Consider the following 24,914-nt stretch of genomic DNA (forward strand, 5'->3'; position numbering starts at 1 on the left):
ACCTTCCGGTTCTTGCAGTAACCCCGAGGCAGAATGGGTGCACTGAGCACCTACTTAATAACTGAGGTAACAGGGGCTTAAACGAATCCACCCTGACAACTTGAACCCCAGTCCTTTGCTCCTTCCAGAGTGGCCTGTTCCTGTGGTGTTCAGTCTGTTCTCATCCTTTTCTCAGCCCAGTGTGTAGATCCTAGGTGAGCCCTGAGGTCCCACTGCAGGATCAGGTCTGGGAAGCCCAGACTTGACTCTGTGCACAAGGCACTGGCAGGGAGGGGCAAGCCACTGGTCTGGACTTACATCCATTTTGTTCTGAGTTGGCTTCTAAAAATATCTACTAATCTTTAACTCATGGATTTTATTTCTTCTAATATAGAAATTTCTGCCAAACTAATGGTTTAATATCACATATATCAGAGACCTCAGTAGCAGCAATATGATAATGTAGATATGTACCTATTTAAACTTACTCTCCAAGGTGGAATGTGAACCCTATCATGGGGGCTGCCCCAAGGTATGCAGATTGGAGAAGTGGCCCTTGGCCCACAACCATAGGGAGCCCCCAGACAAAAGGAAGCAGCAGGCTTGATGACTGATGCCCAAGCATATGGTCTGTGGTAAATACTCAGTGGGTCAACTCAGACAAGGCCTCCACACAGCCCTCAGCCACACTGTCCCAGTTTTTCCTTGGAGGCTGTTTCTAAAAGCCTGAGGCCTAGAGAGGGTGCCATGAGCCTCTAGGGAGAGAGGCCAGGCCTTCATCCTAGCTGAGCTCCCAAAATCCTGGGAGAGTCCAGGTCATAACCAGAGTGCTCCAGGGCCCTGCCCTCAGGCCTGATGTCAGCCCTGTACCTTGGCAGGCTGGTTCAGGCTTCTGAGAAGGAAGGAGGGTGTAGGTGGGAGACAGGAGCACTGGGCAACCAACAGAGTTCTGGAAGGCAAGATTAGCTCCACTGATAGGGAGAGGTAGAAGCATTCCCATCTGACTCTTACATACTACACACACATATTAAAATACAACCAGGGTGAAACTCCATCCTAATGTTTCTCAGGGGAAAAATTTTTAGAAACAAAGCACAGACAACCCCAGGATGGAGTTTAAAATTAAATGACTATGGTGTGCCTGATGAGGAATGAAGACTGAACGAGGAACCTACAGTAAGACAAGTTTGGTGTCTTCAATTGGGCTAATATTCTATTTGGTTTTGTTTGTTTGTTGAGTAGCAGGAGAAGGGTTTTGACTGGTTTGCAGGCCCAGCTATCTTCCTGCCCCTGCTGGACTCCCATGGCAATTATCTAGAGCCAGCCAGTACCTGGAGGTGGTCTCAGGAAGTGGGCTCAGTCCTGGCATCACTGCATCATGGGGACTTTCAAACCACTGATGCCTGTTCCCAGTCCGAGACTAAGGTTGTCTCCACTGAGGTGGGGCCTGGATTGAACATCTCCCCAGATGACTCCAATGAGCTAAGCCCAGGCTTCTCATATTTGAGTGCACCTGACAAGCACCTGGAGAGCTTGTGAGAACCCACATGGCTGGGCCAGTACATCTCAGGTGGGTCCAGGAATGTGCATTTCTGACAAGTTTGCAGGGCTGCTGCTGCAGGTCTGCCCCACTCTGAGAACTGCTACCCTACTGTACCTGAAAGCACTTAGATGAGGACAGAGGGTGCCCACATGTGTGACCTGATTCACAGATCTGACTTAAGGCTGACTCCACACACAAATAAAATGAGGTGACACAGCCCAATCCTGTGTCCAGAGGCTGGAGAGTCTGGAAATGTGAGTGCTGGTCCCTAGGGACAGATGCCCATTCATACTTCTAGACCTCATCGTGGCTTCATCAGTGAAACAAGATTATCTGTAGAACAGGATAATATCTGAATGCATAATTCAAGAAAAGTGTGTCTAGTTACTCCATGCACACTGTTGCTCCAGAAATGACTGAGAAGTTGGGGGCCAGGCAAGAGTGAACCCCTATAAGGCTGAAGACACAGCCAAGGACACATTTGCTCCTTGGCCAGGAGGAAGAAGCAGTCATCACTGTCACAGGACACATAGGTCCAGTCAAGGGATGAAGGGGGCCAGGATGTGACTTCCCCCTGAGCTGACCCACAGCAGGTATTCCTATGACTATGGCCCCCACACACAGGTGAGCTCATGGCTCAAGCTTCAGGATGCCTGCAAGAGGAGCCCTATGGAAACTACCCATGAGGGACTTGGGTTAAAAGTGCTCACCTTCAGCCTACCCCATGTGGATGCTTCACCCTCAGACCCAAAAGGGAAGCAATTCCAAGGTATATAAAGAGGATTGGACAGACAGCTGGTCTGGACACCCAGATGCCCTGGAATAAGAAGTTAGTCCAGACCACTGGTTTTCAAGCATTTTCAGGGGACCGGTATTTACTCTGCTTCTTTTAAACAAATCCCTCACACATGGACAGGCAAATGCTAAAGGTTTTTTATTGTGACTGTGTTGGCGGGAGTGAGGAGAATGGAGTACCTGAATCACAGGGATTGTATTAAAAATATTTAATATAGCACTAGTTTTAACATGGCCCAGGCACCATCTGGGGGAAGGGTCATGGAGAGCAGAGAGAAAGGTGGAAACACCATCCTTGCCTCAACCTCCCTCCAGGCCACGTGAGGCACCAGTCCCAGGACTTCAAACAGGGACTGGCAGTGAACTAGAAAGGGTAACAGAGTTGCTATGTTAGGTTTTGAAGGCCCTGTGGTCTGTGTTGCAACTACGCGGCTTTGCCTTTGTAGAGTAATAAGTAATCCCTAAACATCTCTCCACATTTATGACTATAAATTCTCAATTCTTTAACTTGGTTTGCCTTGGTCTCAATCTAACTTTCCATCAATAATATGGTCATTCCTGACTTGCAGGTATTTTTATTCCAAGGGCAAAATATGTTCCAATGAGGTAATGAATATGAGAATGCTTTGAAATGTCTAAAGTTCTTCGCAAATAGGCAGGCCCACAGAAGCATCTAAGAGTAGAACTTAGATCCTATACCTGTATTTCAGGAAGATTCTAAGCACTGTTCTCTGGGTTAGGATACCTAAGCTGTTTTTAAAGAACTGGGTTTTAAAGAATGTCTCAATTTAAAATGTCCTAAGGGGATGTTGAAGCTAGAAAAAATTAATAGTGTCTGGCCCTTTCTCCTGAACCTTGAGATTTTAATGTGAAGTAGAAAATCCTGTACTCCCAGAGTGCGTGAGGCTCCAGTACCATTTGCTGTGGCCACGGGGTGTCGGGGGCACCGGTGGCGGGACCGACCGCAGGGACCCGCAGCTGCCCAGTACCTGAGAGGCGGCCCCGAGCGCAGGGAGACAGCGGGCCCAGGAGGCCGAGTCCATGGACCCGCGACAGCCGCGCGGTGGCTGTACGGGCGGGCGACAGGGACTGCGCGCTCTGTGAGGGTGCGTGGCGCAGGGCCCGGTGCCGAGGTGCCTGGGCGCGTGGTGCATCAGAGCACCGTCGTGTGAGGAAAGGCCCGGCCTGAATCCCGGCGCTTGCGAAGCCACTCTGGCCCCCGAGCGTGCGCTCCAGCCTGTGTACGCGGCAGGGCTCTGAGGCAGCAGCCAGCCCGGGCATGCCACGGAGTCCGCGCTGAGCCCGGCCTCAGTCTCCCGAGCCTGCTGTGTATGGTGCCGCTGCCCCTCTGGCGGCCATCCACCACGCAGCGCGCCAGACCAGGCCATCGGGCCTTGCCGCGCCGCCACGCTGGCCATGTCTGCAGCCAAGGAGAACCCATGCAAGAAATTCTAGGCCAACATCTTCAACAAGAGCAAATGTCAGAACTGCTTCAAGCCCTGCGAGTCACATCTGCTGAACGACGAGGATTTGGTGCAGATTTACCAGACCAGAGCACTTAGGAAGCAGTGCTAAGATCAAATGTAGTGGTTGTCATAGCTACCAGGAGTCCACCAAACAGCTCACCATGAAGAAATTGCCTATTGTAGCCTGTTTCCATCTCAAACGATTTGAGCACTCAGCCAAACTGAGGCAGAAGATTACCACCTATGTGTCCTTCCCGCTGGTTCTGGACATGACCCCCTTCATGGTGTCCAGCAAAGAGAGCAGGATGAATGGGCAGTACCAGCAGCCGTCAGACAGCCTCAGCAATGATAACAAGTACTTTTTGTTTGCTGTTGTCAACCACTAGGGGACCCTGGAGAGCGGCCACTACACCAGCTTCATCCGGCAGCACAAGGACCAGTGGTTCAAGTGTGATGACGCCATCATCACCAAGGCCACCATTGAAGCCATGCTGGACAGTGCTGTTCTTCCACAAACAGGTCCTGGAATATGAGTAGCCTCATCCTCCGCTGGTCAGAAACACGAAAGCCTCACAAAATGACCCCAACCACCCAAGATCATGCTACCACACCCGATGGAAGTACCCCAGGAGCATCGAGTCCTCTGCCTCCAGCCCAGGACTGGGGATAGAGTGGACACGCCCAGTGGGAGGGGTTCTCAGAACTGCATGGCAGACACATGTAATGCAGGGTGTGTTCTGCATGGGAAGGGGCAGAGTGGGTATGTTCCAAGTGTATTTCCTTTGCTCCTCAAACGGTGATTGGGGTGGGCACCCCCACAGCATGGAGCAGCCTCGCTCTAGTCCCTCAGTTCTGCCACGTGACAGTACCGTTTTACAAGGCGCCGGCTCATTTTTACATTATGGGTTTGGTAAAGTCGTAGAGAAGACTACAGATATATAAGGACAGAGGAATTTGCAAGTGTCTTTGTGAGTCTTAGTATTACATGTGTATAGTATGGAACTCCTAGCCTTCATTTTGTGAGTAGAAGCTGTGTAATTGAAGACACTGACTGGGACTTCCAAGCGTACGTGTTCTGCCGGTAACATGGCATTAACCTGCACGTGGTCGTATCAGCCTGGGTGTCCGTTCTCCCTCAGTTCTGTGCCCGTGGGCATTTCTCATCCCTCCTCCTCTTTCCTCAGTGGTGGGTTTGATCAGTGTAATGTTTAGCAATGTGGGTGAATAGAGTTGATAATGAAATTTAGGTAGTTTTTTCATTCTTGAGTGGATCTTGCTTTGGTGCTGTTCTGTTGCCCTCACCCCCAGCCCCGCCTTCGGAAGACCACGTCCTGGTTAAAGCTGGCAGGTGCAAGTTGGTTATCGATGGTTCGATTATGTTTGCTCTTGAGCAGATGGAGTGATTTCCAATGGTTTTATTGTCTCCCTTCCTCACATTTTCTTCTTGGCTGCCTGTCCCGCTAGTCGTCCCTGTCACTGCTTGGTGGCTGGAGTGGCCAAGTGCTTCTGCATTCCATTCAGTGTAGTTTAGATTGTAGCAGGAGAAGTGGCTTTGTGATTGAGCTTGTGGAGCGGGCTGTCTGAGGCGCTGTTGCATTCCTTGTGAGGTGTCTTGCATGCAGCTATCTGTCCAACCCTCCAAGCTAGGTTTTTATACTTTCCTGAGAAATTTTAACCCAGAGATGTAGGGGAGGAAAAGTTGCTTTAATATAGTTAGTGAAACAAGCTGTGCTTATCCTGAGAGTCCAGTCTGCGTCTGAGCTGTGGTATATTCATTCCTGGAGGACAGTATGATTATTAAAGGGTCAGCAGACTTTTTTCATAAAGAGCCCAAATGGTAAGTGCTAGACTTTCCCAGTCTCTTGCCATAGATAATACGTAAACAAATGAGCCTAGCTGTGTTCCAATAAAGCTTTATTTATGGGCATTGAAATTTTAATTTCATGTTATTTTCATGTCATGAAATTGTTTTTTACTGTTTAAAAATGTGTGAACTATTCTTAGCCAGCAGGCCATACAGAAGCAGGCAGTGGGCCAGATCGAGCTTGTTAGCTAGGTAGACAGGAGGAAGCCGGGCCCAGCAGGCGCTGAGTAGTTCCTACTCAGTGCGGAAAGTGCTAGGAAATGCAGAGCAATACTCTTGCTGCAGAATCATCAGATACAGCCAAATTCCCAGTGGTAGTTTTTAAGCACTCTCTCGGTTCACTCTTACATTTCTGCATTTATGTAACACAGGTTTTAAAGCATGTTTTAATACAACAAGTGTTTGTAGAGAAGTATGGATGGGGGCAGATTTTTAGAAATGGCCACCTGTGTTTGAGTGTGTGTGTGGGGAGGATGCTGTAAGGATTTCTTTGGGGGGGGGGTATTGTCTTTTAATAATAAACAAATTTAATGGAAAGGCAAATTGACTGAAGTTGCCTGTTGAGTTCTGAGCCATAAAGTCTCCCCCTGCAGTTGGCTGCCTGGTGTCCTCTTCACTTGACTGGAGGGCTGTAAATGCAGAGTGGGGACAAAGCAGGGGTGTTGGCCTTGGAGTTGCTGGAAGATTGCCTGTGGTCTGGCCAGCCTGCTTCCCCTATCGGCGGCTCCCTCCTCCCCTCCTGTCCTCGCCAGTGTGCAGAGGCTCAGCTGCTCTGAGAACACAAGGACTAGGGAGCCACGTTGATCTTCTGTGGACGTTATTTTAAACTTATACCCAAATTCGTTGTCTTTCCTCCCTCTGGCATTGGTGTTCCAAGCACTTACCTCTGTGTCTGCTGATGCAGCGGTGCCAGCCGTCCTCCCCGTGCTCCCAGCAGGAGGCCCCGCGCTAGGGGTGTGTGTTTGAATCTACCTTGTTAGGGACAAAGCATTACGTGATGGTTTAGGGAATTTCCCTTTTTTAAATTATTTTATTCTTATTATTTTTAAGCTCTCAATTCAGCTATTAAATTTGGGAAAATGGTTTTTTGTTGCCTAACAACCACCCCTAGGCAGGTGTTCCTATGGTGACCAGGTGCGTCTAACCACTGAGGAGTCATGAGGTGACCCTCCAATCCCCCAGTGTATGTACAATAATGTGTTTCTGAGCCGCTGGCTGTCCACTCAGCGCTTCCCAGTGAAACTGTGAACTCTCCCTCTTCAGATGTCTGACGTGTGCTCTGAGCAGGGTGGGGGGCCGGGGGCGGGGGCTGGGGCCGACCAAGGGCAGAGTGGCCAGACCTCCCGGCCCGCTGACCTGCGCCCGCCAGGCGCCGGAAAGTCCAGAACCCTGTGTCCCGTGGCAGCCCTGCCCCGCATTGACCTGAGCAGTTGTGGTTTGACTTTCATTGTGTAAAATTGCCAGGTTTTTATGTTTTTATTTTTGACAATTGGTGTGACTGTTATAACTAAAAACAAATATTGTAAAAAAAAAGATTACAATGATTTTGCTGTGGATTTAATGACCAAGATGTTTACACCTGTCTCTTAGCTATTGTTTTGAGGAACTGTTTGACTCTTCCCCCTCCCTCAATGGCTTGTAGTATTTCCTGTGTCACAATAAACTACATTTTCTTCTAAGAAAAAGAAAAAGAAAATCCTGTACTCCCTATTTCATCCTCTTTGTCTATATAGTGACCTCTTAGGCCAGAAAACAGCATTAATCAGAGCCTCCTACTTAATCTCTGGGTATGCCTCCTTTGCACGGCTATAACAATGTTACATTGTCGCTGAACTACACTAAATAACCTACCCATCCTTAAGACAATCTTCTTAATCCCACAATGTTCTAATGTGCCTCGGAGTGGTCAAGTACTTGTAAATGACGGCCATCAATGTACCTTCCATTACATTTCTGGTTATTGAGTAGAGACTATAAATGAAGTTCCAGCTCTTTCACAAAATTTACCTCACTTCATGATTACTACAACTCTGTGAAGTAGGCATCTTTCGTCAATACGTTACAGATGGTGGAAACGAGGATCAAAGAGTTTAGGATCCTCACTCACATCACACAGGTAGAAAGTGATGGAACTGAGATCTAGGATTTACTCTGGAACCCAAGCTCTTTCCACATCATTGTTAATGACTTCACCTGTATGCAAGCATTTATAATGTCTTAGGCTTCTTGTATAAAACAAGAAAAAAATGCAATCTGCGAATGAGCACACCTGGGACAAATTCTACTTCACCTGTGATTCTCCCAAGGCAAAAAGAAAAATAAATTTTGTCATCTTGACCAGGTGAGAATCATGAAGGTTAAGCCAAGAACTAAGCCAGTCTCAGAAGGTGTAAGTCTAGGTGTAATTTTTCTATAGAGGGAGTATATTGCTCTTGTAACAAACATAAAGAAAAATGGAGACATTTATTTTTTTTTAAAGGAACACATTTGGAAGAAAATATTGTAGCTCTTCACCAAACCTGCCTTCTCTTCTTCCATGGCACTCTGCTAATGGACCTATCCCTACAGTTAGAAGTTGTCATTGACTGAGCCCCGGGTAGTGGAATGTGAGTAGGAGTGAGAGTTGAGTCCATAAAACTCAGCTGCTTTAAGGCCTCCAAGCTCTTTCCTCTTAAAGCAGAGAAGCACAGAAACCTTGCAAAACAGGTGTGAGAATGAGAAAACCTTGAAATGGAAGGCTCCCAAGTCAATGGACCACCTCTTACAACACAGCCACCCACAGATCAGAACTTCACATGAGGAAAAAAATTAACTTCTTGTGTCTTAAACTTCCAAAATCTGAAGGTTTTAAATGTTGCAGCAGCTATTACCCTAATTCAGAAAGAATTTGATGCAAATTGAAGAGCAGACCACAGTGAGTTTCTAACTCATTCCACTTAAGAATGTCAACAGCTATTATTTGAATCATTATGAAAATTACAAATGCAGAGGGAAGTTAGTAAAAGTGATGTGAGCTAGTACAATAAAGCATAGATTTTTAAAAAGTATATTTTATTGATTATGTTGTTACAGTAGTTCCAATTTTATTCCCTTTTGCTCTCCTCTGTCCAGTACCCCCCTACCCTCCAGCAATCCCATCCCCGCTTAGTTCATGTCCATGAGTTGTGCATATAAGTTCCTTGGCTTCACCTTTTCCTATATTATTCTTAACATCCCCCTGTCTATTTTGTACCAACCGATTATGCTTCTTAGTCCCTGCATCATTTCCCCCTTTCTCCCCCTCCCCACTCCCAGCTGATAACCCTCCAAATGATCCCCATACCTATGATTCTGTTCCTACTCTGGTTTGCTTAGTTGGATTTTGTTTTTATTTTTTAGATTCAGTTGTTGATAGTTGTGAGTTTGTTGTCATTTTAGTGTTCATAATTTTGATTTTTTTTCCCTTAAGTAAGTCCCTTTGACATTTCATATAATAATGGCTTGGTGATGATCAACTCCTTTAGCCTTACCTTGTCTGGGAAGCACTTCATCTGCCATTCCATTCCAAATGATAGCTTTGCTGGATACAGTAATCTTGGTTGTAGGTTGCTTTTCATCACATTGAATACTGATTGACAGTCTCTTCCTGCCTGCAAAGTGTCCTCTGAGAAATCAGCTGATAGTCCTATAGACATCCCCCTGTAGGCAACTCTCCGCCTCTCTTTTGCTGCCCCCAGGACTCTCTCTTTCACCTTTGGCATCTCAGTTATGATGCATCCTGGTGTGGTACCCTCTAGGTCCAGCTCACCAGGGATCCTCTGTGCTTCCCAGACCTGTATGTCCATCTCCTTCACAAAATTTGGGAAGTTTTCCTCACTTTTTTCAATTCTTATTCCCCATTCTGCATTGGTAGACTGTTTTTTTCTTCCTTATGTTCCAAATCATTGATTTGAACCCTGGTTTACTTCCCTTCATCATTGGTTTTGTGTGGATTTTCCTTCATTTCACTTAGCATAGCCTTCACTTCTTCTCTTATGTGTTTGCCGTACTCAAGCATATCTGTCAAGCCTGTGAACATCTTTATCACCAGTGCTTTGAATTCTGCATCTGTTCGGTTGTCTGTCTCCTCATCTGTTAGGTTGGCTATCTCCTTATCCCTTAGTTCTTCCACTGGAACCTTGATCCGTTTCCCCTTTTGGGCCATACTTCTCTGTCTCCTCATCTTGACAGGCTCCTGTGTTTGTTTGCCTCCATGTCCCAGGTAGAGCTGTTGCTCCTGTTATGTTGTGAGAAGTAGAGCCTTAAGAATTCATCAGTATAGGGTGACCTGTTTCACCACATCGTGGTGCTGTATGTGGAGGAGGGGTCCGAGAGGGAACAATGCCACCTGCCCAGCACTTGCCCCTTTTCCAGGCACCTCTCCCACTTCCGCACTGGACTGGTGCCCCACTAACTGCTGCCCCAGCCATCGTTCCGAGTGGGTGGGTCTGCGGATGTTCTAGGACCATGGGGGCCCTTTAAACAATCCGACTCTGCTGAGAGACCGGCAGTTTCTGCCTCCACCCCAATCCCCATAGCTCTGCACATTCAGCAGTGATTTTCCCCAGTGCTGGGACCATGGGTTGTGAGGTCCAGTGAGGAGCTGGAAACGCTCCCCAGGTGTTCCTCCTGACTTTTTAAAATGTGTGACTGTGCTTTCTGCTGGCCTGCCACTGCCGCCACTGCTACTGCCACCACACCACGTCCTCTCCGCCTCGACTCCACTCCTCCCACCTGTTGGATGAGTATTTCTTCTTTATATCTTTGTTTGCTGGACTCCCATGCAGTTTGATTTTCTGGAACTTCTGGTTATTTCTAGTTTTGAGGTAGTTGTACTCCTTCTTAGTTGTGGAGAGAGATGCAGCATGTCTCTCTACTCCTCTATCTTGGCCGGAAGTAAGCATATATATACATTTTTAATATGCTTTATTGATTATGCTGTTACAATGGTCCCAATTTCTTTTCCCTTTATTCTGCTCCACAGAGTGATGCCCCTCCCTCCAGTTTTCCCCCCTCTTTTTCCATGCCCATTGGTTGTGCATATAGTTCTTCTCAACATCTTCCTATCTACTCCATTTCCTCCTACTATGCTTCTTAACTCCTGTACCATCTCCTTCCCTTTTCCCCCTCCCCTCTCCCTGCTGACCTTCCCCCATAATGTTACCCACATCTATAATTCTATTTCCACTCTCGTTGCCCACTTAGTTTGCCTTTGTTTCAGTTCCCTAGCTTCTGTTGTTGGTTGTTGTGATACAGTTTTCATTTTTTTTAATATGCTTTATTGTTTATGCTATTACAGTTGTCCCAATTTATTTTCCCTTTGTTCCCCTTCACCCAGTGACCCCCTCCCTCCAGTTGCCCCCCCTTAGTCCATGCCCATTGGTTGTGCGTATAGTTCTTCTCAACATCTTCCTATCTACTCCACTTCCTCCTACTGTGCTTCTTAATTCCTGTACCATCTCCCTCCCTTTCCCCCTTCCCCCTCCCCACTGACCTCCCTCCAATATGTTCCCTATACCTATAGTTCTTTTTCCACTCTCATTGCCTATTTAGTTTGCCTTTGTTTCGATTCCCTAGCTTCTGTTGTTGGTTGTTGTGATACAGTTTTCATTTTAATGTTCATAGTTTTTATCCTCTTTCTCCTAAACAAGTCCCTTTAACATTTCATATAACAGTGGTTTGGATCTGATGAACTCCTTCAGTTTTACTTTGTCCTGGAAGCACTTTCTCTGCCCTATTCTGAATGACAGCTTCACTGGATAGAGTAATTGTGGTTGTAGATTTTTGCTTTTCATTACTTTGAATACTTTTTGCCAGTCCTTTCTTGCCTACAGTTTCTTTTGAGAAATCAGGTGATAGTCTTATTGGGACCCCTTTGTACATAATTCTTTTCTTCTCTCTTGCTGCTTTTAAGATTCTCTCTTTATCCTTAATTTTTGACATTTTGATTATAATGTGCCTTGGGGTGGTTCTCCTTGGGTCCAGTTTTTTTGGAACTCTCTGTGCTTCCTGGACTTGTAAGTTTATTTCCTTCCCCAAGTTAGGGAAGTTCTGCTTCATTATATTTTTATATAAATTTTCAATTTCTAGTTCTTCCTCTTCACCTTCTGACAACCCTATGATTCAAATGTTGGCCCGCTTATAGCTTGTCCCATAGGTTTCTGAGCCTCTCCTCATTTTCCTCACTTTTTGTTTCCTCTTTCTGCACTTGTTGACTGTTCCTTCCCTATGTTCCAATTTGATGATTTGGTCCTTGGTTTTCTTTCCCTCACCACTAGTTTCATATGTGTTTTTGTTCATTTCAGCAGGACTAGCTTTCATTCCTTCCCTGTGTTGTTTAAGATCTGCTGTTAGGTCTGTAAGTGTTTTCATAACCAAAGCTCTGAACTGTGTCTCAGGAGGATTTCCTATCTGCTGCTTCATTAGAATAGAGAATTGCTGTGTGGTCAGCTGCATCACCGGGATCTCTATCATGATCTGTGCCATCCTGACAGTTTTGTGTTTACCTTTGCTTCCTGGGCAGGGCTGTCACACCTCCTATAGTATAGGGGGTGGAGCCCCATGCACTCATCACAACCAGGCGACCCTTCTCATCATGCTGTGGTGTTTTCTGTGGGGGGGGTGGTCCAAGATGGATTCCTGCCTTTCACTCTCCACTGAGAGGCTGGGAGCATCCTCCTCCATCCCCACCCTCTCCAGGTTTCACAGTCCAAGGCAATGGGGGTCTGCCTTCCCCAGCATTGGAATTGCAAGCTGATGGGTCTGGTCTGGAGCCGAGGGTGCTCTCCAGGCACTTCTCACCTCGCCTTAAATATGGGTGTCTGTGCTTACTGCCGTCCTGCTGCCATTGCTGCTGCTGCCACCACCAGCACAGCTTGACCTCTCCACCCCGGCTTCAACCCTCCTACCCATCCAGATGAGCACCACTTCTTTATTACTTCATACATTGGACTTCCATATATTTTCTGTAACTTCTGGTTATTTCTGGTTTTTCAGTAGTTGTATTCCTTCTTAGTTGTGGAGGGAGATGAAGTGTGTCAGTCTAGGCCTCCATTTTGGCCGGAAGTCTCCTGTATGTGTTTGCCTCTGTGTCTTAGGTAGAGCTGTTGCTCCTGTTACATTGTAAGGGGCCAAAAGCATAGATTTTTTAAGACTTTAAAAATAAAACTTTAGTTCTTTCTGAGTTCAAACCTAGGGATAAAACACTGAGGTGACTGAAATTTGTAATTCCTAATATTGCGGATATATTTGGTTAAATAAAATATATTATTAAAATTGGTTTCATCTGTTCCTTTTTACTTTTTAAATGAATCTACTGGAACATTTAAAATTATATTTATACCTTGTGTTATATTTCTATAGGAGGGTGTTACTCTTGATCATGAAAATATCAGGTTTTTTTTGAATATCTATGGGTCATAGTTGGGGGCCTTACTCTGTTTCTGACAAGCCCTGTGACCTTGGATAGGTCATTTAGCCTCTCTGGACCCCCCTTTTTCTTGTAAAAGACGAGAGAGTTAGGCCTTTCATGCTTTGCCGGTAGGTCATGCCCATCCCTGTGATTTTAAAACAGCAGACCCTGATGTTATGATTTAAACTCAAAAAACAGTAGGATCTCAACAATTACTTTGTTCACCCTGGACTGTCTGCCCTGCTTGCCAATCTGTGCCTGTCTTCCAGCTCTTGTTCATGGGCCACATTCATCTTTTGGACTTTCCCCATATTGCTGCTCTTGTAGTGACTTCTTACATCCCTCTTCTATTCACATTCAACAAGTTATATGGTGTCTGGCCATTCCAGTACACACCAGTTCTAGTGAATGCTCCCAGCACACCCCCTTAGCATCAGCGCACTGGCAGTGTCTCCTCAGTCCTGTTGCACAGTCCGAGCTTATCTTTCCATCCTCAACTACCTTAGACCCAACTAAGCCAGGCAAACACAGGAAGCTGAGCTCTTTATCAAAAGAGACTCCAGTGATCTCAAACTGAAGCCCGTGCCAAGGACTGTCATTTTAAATACAGTACCTTTCTTCTTCCAAGGCTTATTTGAAAAAGGCACTCTGAGGAAAAGTTCACTTCCTTAACATATAAAGCAACTAAAAACCAAAAGATGACAGCTTTTCCAGAGACAGACTGCAAAGTATACAAATAAATATTATGATACCATTAAATTTTAATTCTAAACAGGATTTCATAAGTGCTTTGGTTCTCAGTGTTTTTCATAAAATATCTGTGCAGTGAACACCAAGAAGTAGTCTTCCAGCAATGTTATGGAAAGAAGACCAAGACAACTTGTAGCAATGTGGGTCTGCAGCCATGTTCTTCTGATCACATTCTCATAGAGACAGAGAATTCCTCAGAGGCACCATGTCACTACAATGGTGAAATCTTCCAACCTGTCTGCTTTTGAAGATGGTGCTTGAGCCTCGCCTCTCTGTGCACCTAGCTGACTTCCCAGACCTTTGCCACCTGAGGAACTGAACTGTTGACTGAACCAGATGTTTCATATGGCCCATTCCCATGAGGAGGGGCTGGAGAATGTAGCTCCATGACCTGCCTGTAATTCAGGGATGGGTGCCCAAACAGACTGTGGGAAATTCATGAGTGAGCTCCTTCTATGGAGCTACCACACACAGAGCACTAAGCTGTTAATACTTTATTACTTCATTACCAGTTCTCACAGCAAACTTAGTTTTACAGAGAAGCAAAGGGAGGCTTGGAGAACCTGGCTATTTTGCCCAAAGCCCACAGCTTCCAAGTTTCTAAGCCTGGATTCAAACCCAAGTGAGTGTGATCCTGAGACCCAGATTAGAGATGGGGCTCTCAGATTTACACATCCACTCTATATCCTTGAGCTAGGAAGAGAGGAGATATACCCAAAGACAAATGAAACTTCTAGACCAGCCTGTCCAAGAGAAGATGGAAATGATCATATATGTGCTGTCCAAAATGGGAGCCATAAGCCACATGCAGCCCTCAGATATTTGACATGTGGCTAATGCAACTGAGAATCTGAATTTTTAATTGTGCTTAATTTGAATTAAGTCACCATTGAATGTGTATATTAGACAGCACAGTTAGAGACATTTTATACCAAAAACGTTCAAAAACAGAATGGTTAGAGCAGCCTGGGGTGGTTAAAACAGCTTAGTGAAGACAGGTTCCAACCACGCCCTTAATATGTTAGGGTTTGAACAAGACCCTTTCTGGTTCAGGCATGACTATCTTCCATACAAAACTTGGTTCAGAGTCAAGAGCCCCAGAAATTAAGTCCAGTCCCCATGATCCACAGATGAGGAAATCAAGAATATGCCTCCTGGGTCCTTATTCTTTGTGGACTGGCTCTACACAGTGTGATGAGCTCTCATTTACTCCTCACGTTGTCCTCCAGAAGACTTTCCTTTCCCCCCACCCCCATCCCTGCCAACACCACCAGCAGGTGCTGAACTTGTGCTCTTTTTGAAAACCTGGACATCTTCTTCTCTACCTGTAAACTGAGTCATTTCCTGTATAGCAGTGGCTTCTAATTGCTTTATTCTTCTGCACCTGTCATTCTGAGACAGGCATTTCTTCATAACTGTGAGCAATGCCACTCACAAAGAGATCACATCACCTCCCTAAAACACAACTCCAACAACAGGGAACAGAAGCCCTCCATCACTGCTGGCCCCACATGTAGCTGAACCCAACATACTGAACCTGATCACCATATTGTATCTGACTCCATTCTTTCCCATACCAAATGTGATAACTAGGCTCCCTAAGACTGTATTTCCCTTGACTTTGAATTACCTTTTCTGAAGCTCCCCTAGGAAAATAATACAGAGGTAGAAACGCACCTGAATAATCCCCTGGGATCTCAGTTTCTTAGACATTCATCCTAAATGTCCTTAAAGTTCCTCTGGGTTAGAATTTCAAGAAAAAAAAATAGCATCTAGCTATTCCTTAGCCATAGCCAGAGAAAACAGCAGCTACTTCCCAGAGTGCAGCTCTCAGTTACCTGGTTCAGTGCAGTTCTTGCTGCTCCGAAGTCCTGTGTCTTCTGAAGTCAGGGTTTCATTTACCTGCATTAACTTTCTCCCCACCACCGTCCACTGTCTGTCTTCCCCTATGAGATCCATGAAGTCAAAGTCTGGGGAGAAAAAGATAATAACCACACATCACTAATTAGCCTTTACCAGTCTGGGAGCCCAGTGTCTTAATAAGCCATCGGGTGCTCAGCCCTGCCTATACCCCCTTAGGTCTTCCTTACCACTGTACTTCTTCTGGCTACTGGATCCTACTGGGCTCAACAAAAGCAGCTCTCAGCCAATAACTGGAAGGAAGTAGTATATTAATACCTCACTTCTCCAGTGAGATGACTTTGAGGCATGTATTCTAAACTGGATTCCAGAGTTTTCTTGACTGGGATTCCACAGTAGTTGTTTACAGTAAAACTCTCATGATAAAGCACACTCTATTGGCTGCTGTCCTTCCCTGTCTTAATTCCCCACTCCACAAAACAGGCTAGGTAATGTTTAACAACCAGCTCTTTGGAAGATAAAGTTTTTGTTTGTAGCCATTGGCCAATTTCCATAGTGTAAATAGCTCCATCATAGCCTATTTCACACTACCTTACTGAACATGAATTTAGGAAAAGACAGGTACAGTCTGGTCCACTAAATCAATATGACTGACTCTAGTCCCCCAGCATCTATTCACCTACCAGTATTTCCTTGAACCATCTCTCCCCAAAACTACCTGCAATTGAACACTTGATCAGAATCTTCTTCTGGAGGGTAACCCAAGCTAAGACACCATTTTGACATCCAAGAACCTAGGCCTTGAATGCCACATAGTGATATTTCCATAAACAAGAGATAAAAGAATGAATGAAGAAAAGCAGACCATTGAATATGTGAAGGGGGTAAGCATGTAACAGGGCTGAGGTCTATAACTGAGATAACTGTGAGGAAGGAACTGCCAGGAAAAGTAACAGACTGAAAAGTGCATGGGGGGGTGGGGGGGGGGAGAGAATGTTGTATGTTGTCCTGTAAAGAAATTGAGTTTGAAGTGTCCATAGAGCATTGAAAGGGAGGTATGCTGCCTATGTAAATGTCATAAGCAAACATGGAACAGTATGAGGCACGTATGAATGAAGCCTTCCAGAGGAGACGAGGGGACTAAAGAAAAGGAAGTGAAACAAGAAATAATGGGAAACTCAACATTCCTTCAGAAATCAAGTAGAATAAAAGAATTCAGCAAAGGACCATGAAAGGAAGAAAAAGAGCAAGGAAAATGGTGTCATAGAAAGTGAGCAGACAGAGAATTCCAAAACAGAAAGAGTGGCAATAAATAGCTTTGGCAAGTATGGACAAATCAAGAGGACAAAGGCAAATGAATGACAAAGCTGGACATCAGGGGGTCACTGGAAGGTGGAAACAGCAAGCAAAGGTGACTTTTTCTAGCAGCTTGACAGGAAACAAAGATATGACATGAGGTAATGACACCCTCTTAAATGTCCAGAGTTGCCGTGATCAGAAAATGGATTTAAGTATAAGACAAGAGCCTAATTCATGGGCCCCGTGGCCTTCACCAAAGGCTAGAGGGTGCACCTCATCCAGCTCCATCAATGCAGTGTTCTGAAATGATCAATGAAAAGCTGAAGGTCATCATACCCATTCCCCTATTTCCATGATGATTCAGTTTCCTAAATAATTTCACTTCATTATTGAACTTGCACTTCATGACATCACTTAGGAAAGAAAGCGGGGACACAAACATTGCCTACTTTGCCCACTGTTGTTCCTTCAACACCTAATGACCGCTGGCTCAGAGGAGATGCTCAGTAAGCATATAACAAAATAATTATTTCCATTTTGTGGATGGATAAAGTGAGATTCAGAGAAGTTTCTGAAAAGCACAACGCTTGTGGACATCTCACCTAAACAAACAGGACACAAAAACTGTCAACCACTCATGCATTGAGGTCTTCCTCAGTCAAAGGGAAACTGCTCCCAGATGTAAAATTATCAGAATAGCTAATTAAAACTTATGCATGCTGGCCATGGACAGCCCTGAGGTATTTCCTAAAATAAATAAATAAAGTAGATCGTAGAGCCTAACTATAATAAATGAAAACCTTAGACTCTGAAACATAATACCTACATGGTAGCTACATATATCAGTTTAGCAAAAATTGTGAGGATAATACCAAAGATAATTCAAGGGTAAAGCAGACATTTGTGTAGTCTGGTTAACCTGAACAGTTAATTATTACAATCAAGACTGGTGACAAGCAGAGAAAAAATTTTAAAAACTCATGAAGAAACAATAAGGTCAGTGGCCTTAAAATCCAACAAGCAGCCCTAAAATGTGAATGCAATACCATATTATCATAAAAAAAAACTGAAAGTGAGGAGAAAGACATCCTATTTGCCTCAGGCCAGGTTTCCACAGAAGCAGGCCCCCAGAAACAGGGATTCAAGGACAGGTGGTTTATGTGCTGTGAGGGGAGGAGGTGATCCAGGAGTAGGAAAATTAGACAGGGAAATGGAGCCAGCCAACAGAGAGTGCATTTCAGGCAAGTTGCCAAAATGAATCAACTAGAGTTTGACCTCTCTGGGAATCTCTGGGTTCCAATGTAGAGCTACATCTCAGATACCCAAAGGGTGCAGGGGCTTGGGTATTTACCTACCTACTCCTGGTTTGTCATTGGTTGAAGGCTGTTCCCAGAGCACACTAATTCCCTGGCACTTACAAACTGCCACATGTTTATGGAAGGTTCTGGTGCTCAGAAAAAGGTCTTGAACAATGAGATACAGGTGCTAAATGTTGAACAGTGCCAGTGTGCCCTGAATAGGTAAACAGAATGATGTGGGCTGGGCACCAAAGACATCTACCAGCCTGCATCAGATTTGAGGATAGAGTTGTGCTATGTACCAACAGACTGGCCATTCTGCTGTTCTCATAATCTGGGTCAAAGAAAAGTGCTTTGTGACACAGCAATGCAAAGATTTGTAAAGAGGCAAGAGTGTCCCTTCCAATGACTTCAAAAGTTCTTTCCCAGGCCAAGTTTCCATGGTTCTGTAATTGTGAGAGAAAAGCTGATACCAATTAAAAGATGTATAAATAAAGCCAGCTATTGTAGCAGAAAATTAGAGGATTTTTTTTTTACATAATGATTCAATATCTTCAGGAATTAGAGACTATTAAAGCAGCACCTCTGGATTCCAAAACCTACAAACTTTTATGTCATCAAAAACATATTTTACCACTGACCACTAATGCAGAGATCAGAGTCTGAGGAAGTGAGATGATGAAAGCAAAGCATTGCATTCACTTATTTCCCACTGAGAACCAAGTGTGACAATATTATATCCCACTTAATTTGTCCTCACAAAATTCCTGGTGAGCTAGGAGAGGCAGTTAGTTCTGGGGTCAACGCACCTTTAGTGTAAATAAGTCAGAATTTATTTGCTTAAAATCAGAGCCATCCACAGCCACATCAACTACCATTTAATACTTACTATACCTTCCACTTACTGAGTGTCTATTTATGTGCAAAGAGTTTTCCTTTCTTCACCATGTTTCAACATACAACAATATTATTTTGAACTATTAGCTCCAAACTGAAATATAAAGAGATTAAACAAGACTCAACCAAGATCACACAGGGACCCAAAAGGGGCAGGATGGGATTTGAACCTAGGTCTGGTAGGTCCGGGAAAGGACTGAATTCATCTGGTTGCATTATTCAGCTATATTAAGACATATCAACAAAGCAGCCTGTACCTTATAATAGGTTAGGGGGGAAGACAGTCTCACTGGACTTATTTTCAAGAAAGTTGTTTTCTCAGAAACTATTAGGAACAGCGTGAGGCATGAGCATCACCCCATGAAAGCATCACAAAGAAAAAAGAAAATGGTTCTAAAACACCATTGGATGTATAATGCTACATTGAGTGCGGATTTCCTAAAAACTAAGCAGGTCCTGTTAATTATGACATGGAAGGAGCAAAAAGGATTTGGAGAGACAGCCACACTTTGCTTTTCTCCCCTCATTATCTCTGGCTTCCTCCGACTTCTCTGCTATGGCAGAGACTGCTCCACAAAGCTATACTTGAGCAATGTCAACAAAAACACTTGGCCTCTGTCCACTGCATTCTTGGCTCCTTATCTGCCAGGCCCTGGAACTGCATGTTGGCCTAATTAGTCACGGGAGGGGGTAGGGCACAAAGAGGGAAGCAGCAGGCTCACATGTCCCTGTCACATGCTGGTGAGCAGAGGTAATGTGTGTATGGCTGCAGGCTTTGAAGGGGCACAGGTGGGGGCAGAAGTGGGCCATGGAGATAGCACCTGGTGCCTGCTGGAAGGGGAAGTTCTCAACTCGAGACTCAAGCCACATGCACTAAGGAAGGAAAAAAAGTGGAGGCTGGATGCCAAGTTTCCATTACAGAGCTGTGTGCTCACCCTCTCCTGCTTGTGTGCTTGTTCTCTCTCTCTCTCTCTCTCTCTCTCTCTCTCTCTCTCTCTCTCCCATTCTCCCCCCACTCCAATTTCCTTCTTCCTCCCTGTAACTCTGTAACTGAGGCTTGGAGAGTCCAAAGATTTCTGACACCAAGAATGGATTTCCTTGGACAACCCAGGTCCCAGCCTTCACCCTAAAACTAACACACTTTATCCTCTGTGCAGTCTTGTCCCACAGGGCTTCCACCTTCCCAAATACAGGTCCCGAGCCTAGCAGTGAGGTGGGCCTGAATGCTCTCGGAGGAGAGAATTCACTTCACACACATGGAGAGAGCCCTGATGGGCAGATTTGCTGCAGCATCATCATAATTACCTTGCATGCCCCTCATGCCCGTGCCAAGCAACCTTCCTGCACCATCCACTCCTTGCTCTTCCAGGGAGTTTTGGCCATCTACTGGTATTGCTGATGAGTTTAAGTGGCTGAGCTGGGACTAAAGCCCAGATCTGACTCTAAAACCCAGGTATGCATGTCCCACCTTGTCCCAGAGCTCTGGGAGCCCAGGGACGGTGGCCTCATGGGGTCAGCAGGCTCACTTTGAGAGGCTGTGTTAACTCTCCGCTCCTTAAGAACTGGAATTCTGCATTTCTTTTTGAAACCTGGGATGGAGAGTGCCACCACACTGAAACACTCAGAGGACCCAGGGCAACAGCTCCTCCACCCCCAACATTTGCAGCTGAGGAATCTCAGTCTTGTAATGCCTAATGCAACACATTTAACACCACTAAAGACAGAGCCAGTGGCAACAATAACTAACTTTGGCTCTGAGGCAGACTCAGCCACACAAGGCTATAAATACCCTGCACTGTGGTTTACACAGCTGTCTCCACTCTGTGTGCCCTGGTCGACACCCTGGAGTCCGTGGTCCATTTTGCATCAACCTGAAGCCAGAGCATGCCTTTTGCGGACTCAGTGAACAGGGGCAAATCTGCCTCCTCCCCTGCACCATTCTCCCAACAGCCCCCTCCTGACCCTACCCTAGAGTCTCAGGAAAAGGAGCCTGGTGGTTTTCCCTCCAGGTGGGTGAAGATGGGGAGCAAGGGAGATGCTGGCTTTCTGCACGTGCATTTTCACACATATTTTCCAGCGGAAACAAGAGCATCCCCAACTCTCTGCATTGCTCTTGGTCCTTGAAAAGGAGCACAAACTATGGAGACTGCACGAGAGCTCTCCAAACCCACCAGAGGCTAGAGGCTAAATGGACTGCATGGGTTCCTATCCACTGCCTCAAAGGTCAAGGAAGACAATGCAGGGAAGATCCAGAGAACTTGGAGCTGCAGAGGCCACGGACTCTGTTTAACATTCTCCTCTGAGCTGTTTACATGCCCTGTTCAATGGGTGGGGGACTGACTCTGAGACTGCATTGGGCTGGGTCAAGTTCTCCCTCTTGTACGCTGCAATTCAGCAAAGGCAACCACAGGCAGCAGCTTTCATGCTAAATTTTAACATTATCCCTGTATCAAAGAATATATCTCAGTGTCAAGAGGAAAAGCCTGTTGAAAGTTGAGGTTTTTTGATCCCGCAGATGGGACTCCCTTTAACTCAGAGGGGAAAGAGGGTCAAGTAACCCAGAGTCACCTGCCCCACTGAAGTGGCATTTCTTTGTGCTGCTGTTCTGTACTCCAGAAGCCTCTTGCTCAGTGTCCCTTTGCAGAAGCAGGGGCATCTCCTGGGGTTGGTTAAAAAATGCAGATCTCAGGTCTGGTGTAGCCCTAATCTGCATGGGGCACACTGGAGTCTCCAGATCCCTAGGGCCAGTCCTGCTGGAAGGACACACAAAGGGAGGCTACATGGCCAAGAAATGACCCTGGCCTGCTGCTGCTGGGAGGAAGAGTGTGGAGAGAGTAGGGGCACCTATGGAGAAAGGGAGGATGGGGAGCACATGATGTGGTGTTCATTGTGTCCTACATCTGAAGAGATTGGCCCCATTACCAGTCTCTGTGCGAACCCTCCCATGGAGGTAAAAGGGAAGCCCCATTACCTCTCTACTCCTCTCACCCCCAAATCCTTGCTGCTGCTGCTGCTGCTGCCTTCCACCTTAACGTTGACCCCTACACAGCCCCCAGAGGCTGGACAAGCCCCTACAAGACTGTACCAGAGAACAAGGGATTGTCCAAACCTCCCAATCCCAAAGCGTGAGCCAAGAGTCCCAAGTGGCTCCAAATGCAAATTTTACAATGGTTGTCGGGCAAAACAAGGCAGGTCTGGTTATGAGACTGAGGCAAAGGCAAGGGAGCCCACATAACCCCTGCGGCTTCCTCCAGGCCCCCTTCCCAGACTCTACAGGAGTCCCCAGATCACAAACTTACAGAGAAGGAGCACGTGTCACAGATGGAATTACAGACTGACTCTCATTATTATATTAGTCCTCCCTACCCTCTACCAGGTTGTCAGCTCTAGGAGGACCCAGCCCGCTTGTGTTTTTGTCTTTACTGTGTTTTCCCAGTCTGAAACTCAGTGGATGCTCTAGAGCCATGGTGTCATAGTGTTTCACTAGTCATAACCTGGGTGTAACTGTGAAGTAATCATGGGATCCCCAAGGAAAGAGCTAAATCTCCAGGGAAGATCCCCAGGGTAATTCAACATCATCTTTCAGGGGTCATGCCCCTTGATAAGGGGGTTAAGTTTAAATGATAAGCCCAGGAATTTTAGTTGCAAACTGAATCAGAATCCAGGTGCTCTGGGTTTCTGGACCACACTATTTGCATTACAACCTTATTTTACTCAAAGGGTGGTCCCTGGACCAACCACATCAGCATCACCTGGGAGCTTATTAGAAATGCAGAATTCAGGACCCACCTCAGACCAACTGCATGAGACTGCATTTTAACAGGTGCTCAAGTGCCCACTCAAGTCTGAGAAGCTCTGCTACACTGTATTAATGATTTATTCCTGATTTATTCACAGACACTGTGTGACTTTAAAGTTCCCAGCACAGTGTTCAGTTTGATCTCTCTGTCCTGAAGTCCAAAATGCAAGGACCCCTCAATGTCCCCAAAGACCAGAAAGACCCCTCATTGAGCACCATATAGCCCCACTCAGAGATGGTACTCAGCATCCAAAGTCTGTCTGGCTACCTTGAGACACGTCCCCCTGTATCTGTCTCACTGGCTCCCTTTCCAAATTCCTGTCAATGGCTTGAGAAGGTCAGGTCCCAATAGCCTGTTTCAGAGCTCTCTCTTTTCAGAATGATTCCATCTTTCTCCATTGCTCCACTATTAAATAAGGCAAATGGGTCAGTTTCAAGGACCCCAGGGAGCATTCCCCTCCTCAGAGCCTATCTTCCTGTTGATCTAGAAACACATCATGGGCCAAGTTAGCCCCAGTTCTTGTCAATGCTTCCTCTGCCCTTTGCTGCAATATCAAGGCTCTCTCGAAACTTCTTTGCCTCCTGTCTATTCCCAGATTTCACAATCTGTAGTTGCGCAGAGCTCAGGCCTCCTTCTGCAAGTCACTCCTGACTGGCCTCAACAGGAAGAAAGCAAGAGTACCTCTCTCCTCTCCTCTAGACTCTCTCCATCAATTAATCAACACCTCTCTATTCTTTCTCTTCTTCCCTACTCTTACCTCCCCTTCCCTCCCCTTCCATTTTCTCTTACAGACACACACACTCACACAAACACATACATACACCCACACACACTATTCAACAAGGGATTTCTTAACTTTAATGTGCATGACTATCACCCGGGGACATTGCTAGAATACAGATTCTGATAAGTAGGACTATGAAATTGAGTATTTTTTTAAATTTATTTTTATTGATTTTCTGTTACAGTTGTCCCACTTTTTCCCCCATTGCCCCCCGCCCCATCCAGCCCACCCCTTCTCCCACAGTCAATCCCCACCCTGTTGTCCATGTCCATGGGTTATTTATACTAGTTCCTTTGCTAAAATACCCCTACTAACCCGCCTTCACTCCCTCCCTCCCTCTCTCCCATCTGATAAATGTTACTTTGTTCCTTGTTTACATGTCTCTAGTTCAATTTTGTTCATTTGTTTTTGTTGTTCACTAGTCTCCTGTATTAAGTGATATCATATGGTATTTTTCTTTCATTGCCTCACTTATTTCACTAAGCATAATTCTCTCTAATTTCATCCATGTTATTGCAAACGGCAAGAGTTCCTTCTTTCTTTCTGCTGCATAGTATTCCTTTGTGTAAATGTACCACAGTTTTTTAATTTAGTCATCTACAGATGGGCACTCAGGCTGTTTCCAGCACTTGGCTATTGTAAACAGTGCTGCTATGAACACAGGGGTGCATAAGTTCGTTTGAATTGAGGTTTCAGGATTCTTTGGGTATAATCCTAGCAGAGGAATTGCTGGCTCAAAGGGCAGTTCCATTTTCAATTTTTTGAGGAAATTCCATATTGTTTTCCATAGTGGCTGCACCAGTCTACATTCCCACTAACAGAGCACTAGGGTTCCCATCTCCCCACATCCTTGCCAGCAATTGTTGTTTGTTGATTTGTTGATGATGGCCATTCTGACTGGTATAAAGTGGTATCTCATTGTGGTTTATATTTGCATCTCTCTGATGGCTAGTGATGTTGAGTATTCTTTCATATGCCTATGGACCCTCTGTATGTCCTCCTTGGAGAAGTGATTGTTCAGGTACTTTGCACATTTTTTAATTGTGCTGTCTTCCTTGTGTTGAGATGTGTAAGTTCTTTATATACTTTGGAGATCAATCCCTTGTCTGAGGTATCATTGGCAAATATGATTTCCCTTATGGTTGGTTTC

General features: G+C 45.5%; 1 protein-coding gene across 1 annotated transcript in view; it reads right to left on the reverse strand.

Annotated features, from left to right (window-relative positions):
- SLC24A3 (solute carrier family 24 member 3) overlaps positions 1–24,914 on the reverse strand; it is a 610,095-nt gene that overhangs the window by 507,745 nt on the left and 77,436 nt on the right. The window contains exon 2 of the mRNA XM_090285998.1: positions 15,665–15,796. Within this exon, the coding sequence (XP_090142124.1) occupies positions 15,665–15,796 (132 nt within the window). The remainder of the gene's footprint in view (positions 1–15,664; positions 15,797–24,914) is intronic.

Source organism: Furipterus horrens, unplaced genomic scaffold, assembly GCF_987537825.1.
Source record: "Furipterus horrens unplaced genomic scaffold, mFurHor1.1.pri manual_scaffold_8, whole genome shotgun sequence".
NCBI classification, from domain to species: domain Eukaryota; kingdom Metazoa; phylum Chordata; class Mammalia; order Chiroptera; family Furipteridae; genus Furipterus; species Furipterus horrens.